Consider the following 11,907-nt stretch of genomic DNA (forward strand, 5'->3'; position numbering starts at 1 on the left):
GCATCCCATGTTCAGTCTACTCTCTTTCCTTATCCACTCCTCTCCATCCCCACTGCCTCCTCAGGTCCAGGCGCCATACTCCCCATCATGTTCTGCACCAGCCTCTGCATAGCTCTCCCACTTCTCTCTCCTTTTCTCTTCTCTTCTGCTCCCTACGGTCCATTCTCCATGCAGTAGCCAGGGGTACTTTTTAGGAACACAAATCTCCTGTCACTCACTGCCTAATATGCGTTCCTCAGAGAATCCCTTCGCCTTCAGGACCTTTAATGAGACCTGGGCCCCAAGCGCCTGGTCCAAGAGGCATAGAAGGGAGAGGGGAGGGTAAAACCTGAAGGGGGCGGGGCCAGAGTCGTAGCACCGCCTCCCGGTGCCGCTTGTGCCCTCCCGGGCTTCGGAACCTTTCTTCCCGGTGCTAGGGGACTCTTTCAGTAGTACCTTCCGGCCTCGACTTCCCTATTTCCCGTGGTGCGCCGCGGCTTTCCTCTTTCTTTTCCGGTCCCAGGCGCTTCGGAGCCGCGGGCTTGGGTGAGTGGCGGCAGCGCGGTATCCCAAGCCATCCGCCACTCCCGGACTGCGGTGGGGGGCAGCCTTGGGGAGGACTGGGAGACTGGCTGCGTGGCTGTGGGGAGCGGAGGCCGCGGGGCAGGGGTGGTGCCCCTGGGTTCTTAAGGAGTGCATGGCAAGGGGAGAAGGCGCATTTGGGAGAGAGCGCAGCCTTGCGTCCCGGGCCGGCGAGGGGGCGAGGGTTGGTATCGGGGCCCCATCCTGAGTGAGAGGCGGGGACTGGCGTCGGTTCGTGCACAGTGAGTCGAGGCGGGTGGAAGCCGAAGATGCAAGGCGTCTGTGCTGCCGCCTCATTCTGGCTTCCCACTTCAAGTCCTTCCAGATCAGGGCAGCAGAAGTAGGCCTGGCCCTAATCTCCCCCTTTGTCCTCCAGGTGCAGACATGGCCAAGTCCAAGAACCACACCACGCACAACCAGTGTAAGTGCCCCTGGCCCAGCCTCCATCTCACGCCCAGACCCTACCAAGGATTAGGGATGCTGGGACAGGGCAAAGAGCACGGGTCTGCTATGAGCCTGGCTCTGATTTTGTTTTCAGCCAGTGCTACTTTTGGGGTTATAGACTTAGAAGCCAGAGGTCCACTTGGGATACTCAGAGTGCTTTGCATTCTGTGATAGTTTCCTGGATCCCAGGAAGACCTACTAGGGGAAAGGTTCTCCCAGGCTTGCCAGCTGAGATGTTGGGTGGTCTTATTAGAGGAAATGTTTTTTTTCATCTTAATTCCTTTTATTCCCCACAGCCCGAAAATGGCACAGAAACGGCATCAAGAAACCTCGATCACAAAGATATGAATCTCTTAAGGGGGTGAGTGTGTGCACTGAATTACATAGAAGTGTGTCTGTCTGGCTCCAGTTGCATACTCGGGCCTTTCCTGTGGCTTTTCCTGGCTTTAGCATCTGCCTGAGCACTGTTATTAACTGTCCCTTATCTTGCCTGGACTTCACCCTCTGCCAGACCTATCGTGAAGCTTTACTTGGCCTTTCCCAGCCCAGGGTGTAACCCCTTGGTCAGGTGTAACCTGCCTGCTGAGGGCAGTTTTTCTGACCATCTCCCTTGTTCACCCAGAGCACTTCAGGGGAGGGAATGGCCTGGTGTGTGTGTCCCGGTACCTTGTGAACCTTCCACTCCTTGTTGACCAGCCATATGACCTTGATCTGATACAGTGCTGGGCTTGCGGGGCAGCTTCCCTTTCTGTGCCAGAGTTCTAAGGATGAGCTGAGAAGGCTGAGGCTGTGGGGTCTGAGCAGGAGAACTAAGCCCTCTCCCTAGTCTTCTCCTCTGCTGTACCCTTGGTCTCTGATCTGTGGAGTAAATCATTAAATCCCTAAGCCTCTGTTTCCCCATGCCAGTCTCTTCTTCTTTCTCATTTGCTGTGAATCTGTTGTACCAGGTTTGGTGTTTAAGCGACACCTTTCTTTGAGGGGAAAGTGGGGTGGCTCTGAGGGGGTTTCCAAAGAAAGTCAGCTGAAGCCCAGCCGCTTTGGCAGAGAGGGCAGCCTTCATTTGTTCTTTTCTTCTGAACTCCCATTTGAGCTCTCCTGGGCTCTGGGTGTGTAGCCATGAAAATGCAGTTTGTGGCATTAGCAGGGTGGAGTGTTGGCTTTTGGGGTGGTGGTACGTTTCTTTGCGGATGGTTTCTAAGGGTTGGATATATCAGCGTTTAAGGTGGACTTGATGCTGTCTAAGCCCTCAGTAGGCCTCGACTGGAACCCAATAGTTTTCTGGGTACTGCTATGGCCAGGGGCACCAGGGGTGACTTGGAGGACCCCAGATGCTGCACTGATAGCTGCCCGTACCTTTCCTGTGTTCCAGGTGGACCCCAAGTTCCTGAGGAACATGCGCTTTGCCAAGAAGCACAACAAGAAGGGCCTGAAGAAGATGCAGGCCAACAATGCCAAGGCCATGAGTGCACGTGCTGAGGCTATCAAGGCCCTAGTAAAGCCCAAGGAAGTCAAGCCCAAGATCCCAAAGGGGGGCAGCCGCAAGCTCAATCGACTTACCTACATTGCTCACCCCAAGCTCGGGAAACGTGCTCGTGCCCACATTGCTAAGGGTCTCAGGCTCTGCCGGCCAAAGGCCAAGGCCAAGGCCAAGTCTCAAACCAAGGCCCAGGCTGCGGCTGCAACTGCGGCTCAGGCTCAGGTTCCAGCTCCAGCTCCCAAAGGTGCCCAGGCCCCCACGAAGGCTCCAGAGTAGAGACCTCTGTCTGCCAGTGTGAGGACGGAAGGACTGGTGTGACCCCTGGGCTGGTGTCCTCCTGTGCTATTTGTACAAATAAACCTGAGGCAGGATCTGTCAGCCTGTGTCTGTGATCCCAGGGCTAGGACCAGGGTTTGGGTAGAGTTGGTACCTCCATTTTGTGTGGGAGAAGAGTTTCGCTTTCTCTGGATGGTAGGGCGTGGGTGGAAGTCAGGGGAAATAGGGCCTTGGCGTGCAAGAAGGGGACCTGGTAAATGAGAAATGTTTGGGGGCCTTAGAGAATCTGGGGCACATAGCTTGCTCAACTGGGTAGGCTGCTGAGGAAAGAAAAATCCCAAACATCCTTGTTAGGTCTTAAAGCTTTCCCAGAGGACAGGGAGGACCCTGCTGAGGAATTCTGTACTCTGGCCTGAGCTGTACTAGGCTTAGGCTGTTCCTCGTGTACTTGGCCAGCATGCAATGCTCCAGGTTGTACTGGTCCCCCAAGTGCTAGGGGCCTGGGAGGCAGGGCATTGGTGGCTGCCTTGCTAGCACGAGTGACTGGACTCTGCTGTGCCCCCTGCATCACCTGCAGTCTTAGTCCTCAGAGCAGCCAGTGAAGCAAGTAGTGCAGTGGTAATAGGCGTTTGTGGAGGCCTTCTCTAGAAGGCGCCAGGTAGAGCACTGTTCCTGATCACACTTAATCCTCAAAACCAGTCTTTTAGTACAGTGGTCATTTAATTTGTGGTCCAACCTTGCATACTTGGGAGGCTCAGAAAGGGTTATATTAATTATACTGGTGTGACAGGTGTAACCCATGGTATATGGTCCCCCCTAAACCTCTGAAGTATTACTAGTGTCTTGTTTCACAGTTGAGGAAACTTGTTCAAGATCACGGAGCAAGGAAGGGATGGAGGTAGCATTGGAACCCAGGGCCCCAGGAAGTTTTAGTTTGCCCAACTAGGTCTGGGCTGTTGACTCTTGACTGTCAATCCTAGCATACTCTGTGATTGGCCGATTGTCCCTCACCTGGGGGTGTCAGATAGGTGGGGTCTTGGACCGTGAGCAGGTTGTGTGTTCTGAAGGTGGCTTGGCCCAGCCAGAGGTCACCAAATCAGATAGCTTCCAAAATGAGGCCTGTGCTCTAGTCCCTAGGATAGGGGCGTGAAGACTCCTTTCCCCAGTTATCTTTTTTTTTTTTTTAAAAGCTTTTATTTTTCCTCCTCCCCAAAGCCCCAGGGTACATAACCGTGTATTTTTAGTTGTGGGTCCTTCTAGTTGTGGCATGTGGGACGCTGTCTCAGCATGGCTTGATGAGTGGTGCTAGGTCCACACCCAGGGTCTGAGCCGGCGAAACCCTGGACCTCCAAGGCAGAGCATGTGAACTTAACCACTGGGCCACCCAGTTGGCCCTGCCAGCCATCCTTCCTTAAGACGACAGCCAGCTTGCTGCCCTCTGCCTCCTGCTTCCACACAGCCTGCCCTGTGTGTAGGAAGCACAAATCCCCAGTTCTTGAGTCACATCTTGATTCCAGTACCTCCAAGCTGTGTGGTCTTGGGCAAGCTCTTCTAGCAGAGCTAAAGTGGGGCTCAGTGAAACTTGCATCAAAGGGCTGCTGTGAAGGTTCAAAGTAGATGAAGCTGGCCAAAGTCCTGGCTGCGTATCAACTCCAGGAGCAGCGTTACTACTACCGGGAGTAAGCTTGCGGGCCACAGAACCAGGCTCTCGACTTTCCTTCTGGCCACAATTAGGAACTTCAGAAGCCAGCCCTCCCCATCTCCCTAGCCCCACGCTCTTGGAAGTGAGAACAGGACTAGATCAGATCAACTAGAGCAGCAGGCTCAGGTCTTGGGGCCATGGCTGACTTGGCACTGCCTGGGGCCCTAGCAAGGCCGACGGGAGCCCAGCTTGAGGGCCACTGCACATACAGACCCATGATCCCTGCCAGGGTGCTGGGGACCCTCAGATGAACTGACCTGGTCTCCCAGTGCTCCTGCTGCTCTGCAACCCATGCTCCCAACACCCCCTTCCTGTCACCCTAAGGGGTTGACAGATGGTAGCAGTGATGCCTTGCCAGCTGCCTCTGCCTGCCTCACATCTGGCAAGGGCCCAGTTAGCCCCTAGTTTTGGTCACATCTCAGAATCCTGAGTGTGGTCCCAGAAAGCCAGGAGTGGTTCCCTGAGATCTTTGTCTTGGCATCCCCTTCATTAGGAGTGGTCTCCCCAACCTTACAAGTCATATCAGTATTGTGGCCATTGAGAATAGGCACTATGTCCCCTTGTTCCTGGCCACAGACATGGCTGAGTAGTACTGGATGGGTGTGCTGTGTCAAGGGGCACAGAGCAGCATGAGGTCGGGGGAAGTGCCCAGAGCCAAGCTCCCTTTCCTGATCTGTGAAATGGGGATGGTAACAGCACGTCCCTAGAGAAATGAGAGAATCCCTGCTCCGTGAAAATCCCTGCTGTTAGACTTCAGAAGTCGCCCTTGTCCACACACATATTTTATTGTTGGGCATTGGGGAAGAGGGGTCCTTGGCACTGGTCAGGGTGGAAGCTCCAGGGGTAGAGGTTGGGGAACATGGGGCTCAGCTGTCACTGGGCAGGGCGGGCACGCTGGCCAGGGCAGGCAGCAGCTGTGTGTATATGTCCACCCCATGGAGGAACACGTCCTCATGCAGCCGTTCATCATGGTCGTGCAGCAGCCTGGGTGTGCGGTTCATGGGTGAGAAGCCTAGAGCTGGGACCCCCACCTGCAGAGGGCAAGGAAGAGCCGTTAGGGGGAAGGCCAGTGTCCAGGCCCACCCCACTGCCCACTCTACTGCAAGCGGCTCACCTCGCGGAGATAGCGGCTGTCAGTGGCAGCAGGGAAGATCTCTGGCTCCAGAGTGAGGTTCCTGCAGAGGGAAGAGCCTGGTGAAACAGGAGGTGGAGAGGGGAGAAGGCAAGGGAAGGTTTGAAGGGAGAAAGGGAGGTGGAGGAAGGAGAGGGAAGGAGAGGAGGGCAGGCCAGTGCACTTACATGTCCTTGCAGACCCGGCTAAATGCCGCCCACCAGGGATCTGAGTCATCAATAGATGTCACTCGGGGCTCCATGAACTTCTAGAGGGAGGAGAGGGATGGCAGGATCAAGACAGGGCCCGGGCATCTGGCCCTATTCTTCATAGGGTGGGCTGTGCCTGATATAGGGTTCCCCCTGGCCCCAACATCCAGCTGGCCAGTGCAGCCACAGGCCCTCTTTCAGTCCCTCAAAGACTGCAGGTCTGGGACCTTCTCCTGCCCTCCATCTACTTACTTCCTGCCCATCCTTCAGATCCTAGCCTAAGTGTCCCTTCCTCAAGATGGCTCTCCCAGACCTCTCAGACTGGTCAAATACTCCAATTACAAGTTCTCAGCGTACAAGGTCCTACCCTTCCTGGACCACGTGTTCATACTTACATAAAAGTAATATTATGGCATAATAATTGACTCATGTCTATTCCCCCCTTCATGCTGTAAGGACTACAAGGGCAAGAAGTGTGTCTAATTTAACTCCTTACAGTATTCCCCAGCACCCACAGTGGGCTCCACAGCTAATGCTTGTTGAATAAAATGTGTCTCATAGCTACAGAAATGCCCAGACCTATGCAGGCACACTAAGCACACACTCCTCTGGTGACACACACTTGGCAAGCCCAATCTCCCCAGCTCCCACAATTCCCCCATCGTAGGTCCCCTGTCAATACCTGAACAAACTCGAAGGTGACCCCCTCGCCAGCTGCCTGGCACCAGCTCTGCAGCTGCTCCTCAAAAGCCTACGAGAACAGAGATGAACCGACCTCTCAGGCTCTCCCTGAGCCTCTAGGACAGGACTGAGGACCCGAGCTCCCTCCTCCAAACCCAGGTGGAGGTGGCACCTTCAAGTCCATATCCGGTGCCAGACGGAAGTCAAAGCTGGCGCTCATAGTGGCAGGTACCACGTTAAAGGCCGTGCCACCCTCTAGCTTAGTCAGGTTCACAGTGGTCACAGCCCCCAGCTTCTGGTGGGGGTTTGACTGCAGCCTGTAATGGAGGGGCAGAGGCAGCAAGGGGGAACACCAGAGAAAAAGGTGGCTCAGCCTCCCTCCTCTCTTGCACAGCCTTCTAGACCCCTGCCCCCTTGCCCAGGCTGCCTCACCTCTGCCTCTCCTTCTCCCGGAAAGCAAGGATTGAGCTCACAACCTTGTGCTAGGAGAGTGTGAAGTTAGTTGTGAGAGTGGCCTCAGTATAGAGCCTCAGGAACTTCCAAAATCCCTCCCCTTGTGCCACGCACCAGTTTCTCTGCTGCTGTGTCCTCGATGAAGAGCGAGGCATGGCCTGGCTTCCCGGTGCTTGTGATCCGCACCCCTGGGAGATGCAGCGGGGAGGGGGTATCTTCAGCATGGGATGAACTGGAAGTGCAGTCAGCCCTGGGGTGGGCTTGGGTCTTCCCTTCGTTCCAAGCTCCTCTGGCAGGGCACTGTCCCCCTCAGAACACACCAGTGTAGAAGCAGTGTAGAGCTGATTTCTGCTCAACAGTTAGGGCCCACGCTAAGAAGCTCAGGTAGGAAGTGGCTGAGAGGCAGAGGCCCTGGGTTCAAGGCCTACTCAGGCCCCAACTTGCTGTGTGACCCTTGGCAGGTCCCTGCCTCTTCTGGCCTAGTCTCCTATCTGCAGAGTGACCCCCCTCCCTTGATGCCCATACTCACACCAGATGCTCCGCTCACTATAATAGACAGTGAAGGCATCAGTGGGGTTGGCCAGGCCTGAAAAGGGAAAGGTGGTTCAGAGGGTGGAGCAGCCCAGCCCCCACTAGCAGTCTCCCTACCCCCTGCTGGCTGCTCAGTAGCCTGCCACTCTCCTTACCCTCATCCAGGGCGAAGCCAGCCCTCAGGGCCTGGAACTCAGGCCGCTGCACAAACAGTTTCATGCCTTGAAAACCCCCAATCTCCTCATCTGTGAAAGCAGCAGGGATGTGAGATGAAGGGCCTGCCCAACACACCCTCCCCTGTCTCTGAAGGTGCCCCTCCCTGAGCCACTCCTACCTGGCACAAAGGTCATGTGGATTGTTCTGGGGAAATGGTGGCCCTCAGCCTTCAGCCTCCTCACAGCCTCCAGATACCTAAGGAGAGGGTGTAAGTCAGGTGCTGGGGCAGCCACCAGATGCTTGGGCATGCAGGCTGGAACCCTGGGCCCTGCTCTGCCACAGCCTGGCAGGGGACTCTGGGAAGTCCCTGTCCCTCAGTCTCCCTGTCATGCAATAGTCACAGCAGTAATTCCTGCCCAAGGTAAGGGGTCAAGATGTTCCTTGGCTTTGAGGTTCTCCAATCACCCCGTGTCCTGGGTCAATCCAATGGGCCAGTGGGGACACTGTGCAGGACTGGGAATGGAAGACACTCACTGGATGCTGACACACTTCATGTCCTGGGCACCCCGGGCATAGATATAGCCCTCAGCATCCTTGAAGGCCTCAAAGGGGTCGTGACTCCAATGTTCCTGGGGGCAGAGGAGGGAAGAGGGACCCAAGCCCCAAATTTAGTCATTAATCCAACTGTGGTCAACTCTCTGGTCAACTGTGGCCCTGTTCTAGGAGCCCACTGTAGGGTTGGGTGACAGGTGTGGTGAGGGGGACAGAAGAGGGCTGAAGAAGGCAGCTGATGGCCATCCCTCATCTCTGCCTCCCACCTCCACCCCACTGTGGGCATGGAATGGCTGCTAGACAAAAGCTGCTTGAATGGAGCAATGCCATATGATGCTGAGAGTCATGACTGGGACCAGCACTGTGGGCTCCCTGAGGTCTGAGGTCAATTGGAAGTCTGCCTCATCTTTGTCCCCAAGGCCTGCACCACTCCCTTCCCATGCCCTGCCCCCTCTCCCGCCGCCCCAGCACACACCTTGAAGACAGGCACCACATCCGTGTGGGAGTTGAGCAAGAGAGAAGAGAGTCTGGGGTTGGTGCCTGGCCAGGTCAGCACAGTCACCACACGACCAGGTGCCACCTGAAGAGGGTCAGGAAGGGGGTAGTCAGCACAGGGTGAGGAGGTGCCCCAGGCCCACCTCCCCTCCCTATGCAGGGGCCCAGGCTCACCTCCACTTTCTGACAGCCCAGGCCCAGCTGATGGGCTCTCTCCTCAAGGAAGGCCACAGCAGCCCCTGAGAGCACAGAGGATCTTGGGGCTGCTTCTGCCTACCCACACCTCCCACTGGCCCAGGCAGAGCTGGAGGGTACATCCAGACAGAGGAACAGACCCGCAGATGGGCTGCTGCCTCCTCAACACAATGTGACGTCTCTCAGAGACACCTACATTTCTGTCCCCAAGGAAATTGATATTTTTGGCCAATCAGTGACCCTTTGTGGAAGGCTAGGTGAGAAGTCCAGGATTAGAAGCAGGTGTCATTGTTACCTTCCTTAAAGGTGGGGAAACTGGTGTGGAGACATGGGATTCACTCAACATCTCCCAGCTGGTAAATCACAGAGCACGTGATTTAGACTAGATCCATGTACACAATCCCCAGACAAGCTTGATTCCCTAAGGGCTGTGACCTTTGTCCACCCTCAGCAGGCTTCTGGGAGAGTCTTCTTCCCTGTGGTTGCCCCAGTCTCCCCTCCCCCACCCCAAGCCCTGGGGAGTGAAGTGGTGTTGTTTACAAGGCTGCCAGGAGTAACTTTTGGAGAAGCGCCGCCTCTGGGGAACGGGTTCCTCCACAGCCAGGAGGGGCCGGCTGCCGAGCAATCTGTTGACCTAGGGACTGGCTAGAGGAGTTGGGACGCCATTTGGGAAAGCAGAGTGGGGCTCAGCTGGATGACAGGGATTGGGGAGTGTTTGCAGCAGACTTCCCGCCCCTGGGGCCCCAACACTGGCCCTGGAACCGCCGCGTTCTCACCATAGTCAGGCTCAGGGTGGACGGTGCGGATGCGCAGGTACTGGCGGAAGAGCGTCACGGATGGGTGCTCATCCTCGCGACCCTTGCTGGCCATGGCGCCGCTGGTGGTGAGCTGGGGGCACAGCGAGTGGCTGCCTACCAGTCCCAGCTGCTGGGGTCTGGTGGACTCTATCTGTACAAGGCCCCTCCTCAGGGCAGGCGGTTTCCCGTACCTCCGACAGGAGGAGGACATCCTGTTTCGGAGCTTCCAGTTACAGAGCCCCATTCCGTTTCACGTGCCGTGCTTATTTAATACCCAAAAGGGCCCCAAGAAGTTCTTGCCTCTGAATGCCTACTTTATAGAGGAGAAAGCTGAAGCTCAGAGAGGTTCAAGGACAGCCGGAGAGTAGCTGTGCCAGGTTTAAACCCAGACATCGACTCCCCCCACCCTCCTCAAAAAAATTGTCCCAATTGCCCGGATTTCATGCCAGGGAGTCCCAGATCCCGCTACCCCTCTACAGGGCACCCCACCTCGCTCTCTGCTGGTCGTAGGGCCGCGCTTGCCTCTCAACGCCAGCCCGGAACTGTGGCCGGGACTCAGGGTCTTAAGGAGTCGCAGGCTCAGAACCGCCCAGCTCCGCCCACCACGTGGCCGGACCAGATCGCGGGGCTGCACCGAAGACGGCAGAAAAGGGCCGTCCCAGTCTCTACGGCCGCGTCAGTGCGGGCGACTCTGCCTGCCCCTGGCTTCAGCCTGGGCGGGGTTATCCGAGGCCAGGAATTCGAATCCCGCCCCCCGGCAGCTGCCTCCCGGCTGGCCCTGCTCCCGCAGGCCCCACCCCGCCCAGCAGGACACGCCCCCTCCAGGCCCCGCCCTTGGGCCTGGGCAGAACTCCCGATGCTCCCACCCCCAGAGGGCTCCACCTCCTGCAACCTCCTGATTGGCGGAAAGGAGGGCGGGCACTGACCTCAAAAAGTCGCGGCCGCGGCCTTGGTGCCCCTTTGCTCTCAGGGTACTGCGGTGCGAAGTCCTGCCGGAGCTGGCCCTGCCTGCCCCCCCACCCCCTACCGGGAGTCTCCTACTTCTCCCCTTTTCATGCGTCAGCAAGTCCGGGAGGTCCTGCCTGCCTCAGCTCCCTGTGTGGAGAGGTTATTGGTTACTATCTGTCCTGCGAGACTGTGAGCTCCAGGAGGCCGGTCCATGAACCCGTAGGATTCTGTCCTTGGCGGAGCACAGAGCGGGCGCCCGGACAGCGTGCCAGGAATGAGGGATAAATGGACGGACAGGCGCACGTATGACCAAGTGTGTGATCGTGTGCACGTGCCACTGTGTGGGCAAACCTAACAGTGTGTATCAGTGGGTATGACCGTGTGACAATGACACGGAAACAATGACACAGTGGGTATGACAATAGGAGTGTGAGATGGTGGTTGGTTGTGCCAGCGTCTGTGTGACGGAGGATGTCGCAGCAAGAGGATGTAATTGTGATGCTGTAGGACAGTGTGAGAGGTGGGGAAACAGCACAAAAGCATACAGGTGGCACGCTCTTGGCTGACCCCATGCCAGGCTCCCTGGCTCTTCTGCAGTCACCAGAGAGGGAGGTATTGATAAAGGGAGGTGTCCCACTGGCCACATACAGGCTGCCCACAGTAGTAGCTGCCCACATGTGTGCCCAGCTGCCCTTTGTCTCTCAGCCAGTTCTGCCCTCTGCTCCAGAGGCTGTCAGTTTGGGGAGGGGCAGGGGTTGAAGACTTCAACCTCTGGGCCCAGAAGAGGCAAGCTTGGAGGGTAGGGGTCAATCCCAGCCCTCCTGGGGTTTAAGTCTGGCCTGCTGACCCACACATACCCAGGCTTGGTTCCCCAACAACGCTGTGTTAATTATTAAACCACATTCCCCACTCCCACCTCTACACATCCTGCTCCCTTTGGCCATAGTTCCTGCATTCCTGACTTGGCTCAGCTGCCAGACCCCGGATTTCCCACAAATCCCAGTGATCATGCAGCAGTAGTAACACTCCCTCTCCCACCCTCCACCCCCAGCCCTGTGCGGCCAAGTGCTCCACTTACCCAGACTCATTCAATCCTAAAACCACCTTTGAGCTAGGTGTTACCATCATGCCCATTTTATAGATGAATAAACTGAGGCACAGAGTGGTGAGGGCAGCCAGCTAGGAAGTAGCCCATGTTCTTAACTTTCCCAGGCTGCTGGAGCACGCCCTCTAGCTCCCAGACCTGAAGCAGTCCCAGACTTGCCTCTCACTCCTGCCCCACCTGCAGCAACGCCAGGAAATGGAACCTGTCACTCCCC

The 11,907-nt window shown here is 56.6% G+C and overlaps 2 protein-coding genes across 5 annotated transcripts; one reads left to right on the forward strand and one right to left on the reverse strand.

Moving 5' to 3' along the window:
• The first annotated feature begins 351 nt into the window (after window positions 1-351).
• RPL29 (ribosomal protein L29) lies at window positions 352-2,860 on the forward strand. The gene is made up of 4 exons (XM_008513085.2): window positions 352-525; window positions 938-982; window positions 1,302-1,366; window positions 2,375-2,860. Exons 2-4 carry the CDS (start codon window positions 946-948, stop codon window positions 2,756-2,758), a joined length of 486 nt encoding a protein of 161 aa, XP_008511307.2. The 5' UTR covers window positions 352-525; window positions 938-945; the 3' UTR covers window positions 2,759-2,860.
• A 2,366-nt stretch (window positions 2,861-5,226) lies between these two features.
• ACY1 (aminoacylase 1) lies at window positions 5,227-10,452 on the reverse strand. 4 transcript variants are annotated; one of them, XM_070575138.1, is made up of 16 exons: window positions 10,130-10,440; window positions 9,832-9,950; window positions 9,620-9,731; window positions 8,823-8,887; window positions 8,629-8,733; window positions 8,136-8,230; window positions 7,780-7,856; window positions 7,601-7,690; window positions 7,444-7,500; window positions 7,029-7,102; window positions 6,894-6,943; window positions 6,634-6,778; window positions 6,463-6,531; window positions 5,760-5,839; window positions 5,575-5,635; window positions 5,227-5,491 (listed from the first exon to the last, which is right to left on the reverse strand). In XM_070575138.1, exons 3-16 carry the CDS (start codon window positions 9,711-9,713, stop codon window positions 5,327-5,329), a joined length of 1,227 nt encoding a protein of 408 aa, XP_070431239.1. In that variant the 5' UTR covers window positions 9,714-9,731; window positions 9,832-9,950; window positions 10,130-10,440; the 3' UTR covers window positions 5,227-5,326. The 4 variants fall into 4 exon arrangements, with proteins under 4 accessions (XP_070431239.1, XP_008511306.2, XP_070431242.1 ...); XM_008513084.2 differs by lacking the exon at window positions 9,832-9,950 and having other exon boundaries at window positions 10,130-10,444; XM_070575141.1 differs by lacking the exon at window positions 8,823-8,887 and having other exon boundaries at window positions 10,130-10,247.
• Window positions 10,453-11,907: the final 1,455 nt, after the last annotated feature.

This window comes from Equus przewalskii, chromosome 15 (assembly GCF_037783145.1).
Source record: "Equus przewalskii isolate Varuska chromosome 15, EquPr2, whole genome shotgun sequence".
Taxonomy (NCBI): domain Eukaryota; kingdom Metazoa; phylum Chordata; class Mammalia; order Perissodactyla; family Equidae; genus Equus; species Equus przewalskii.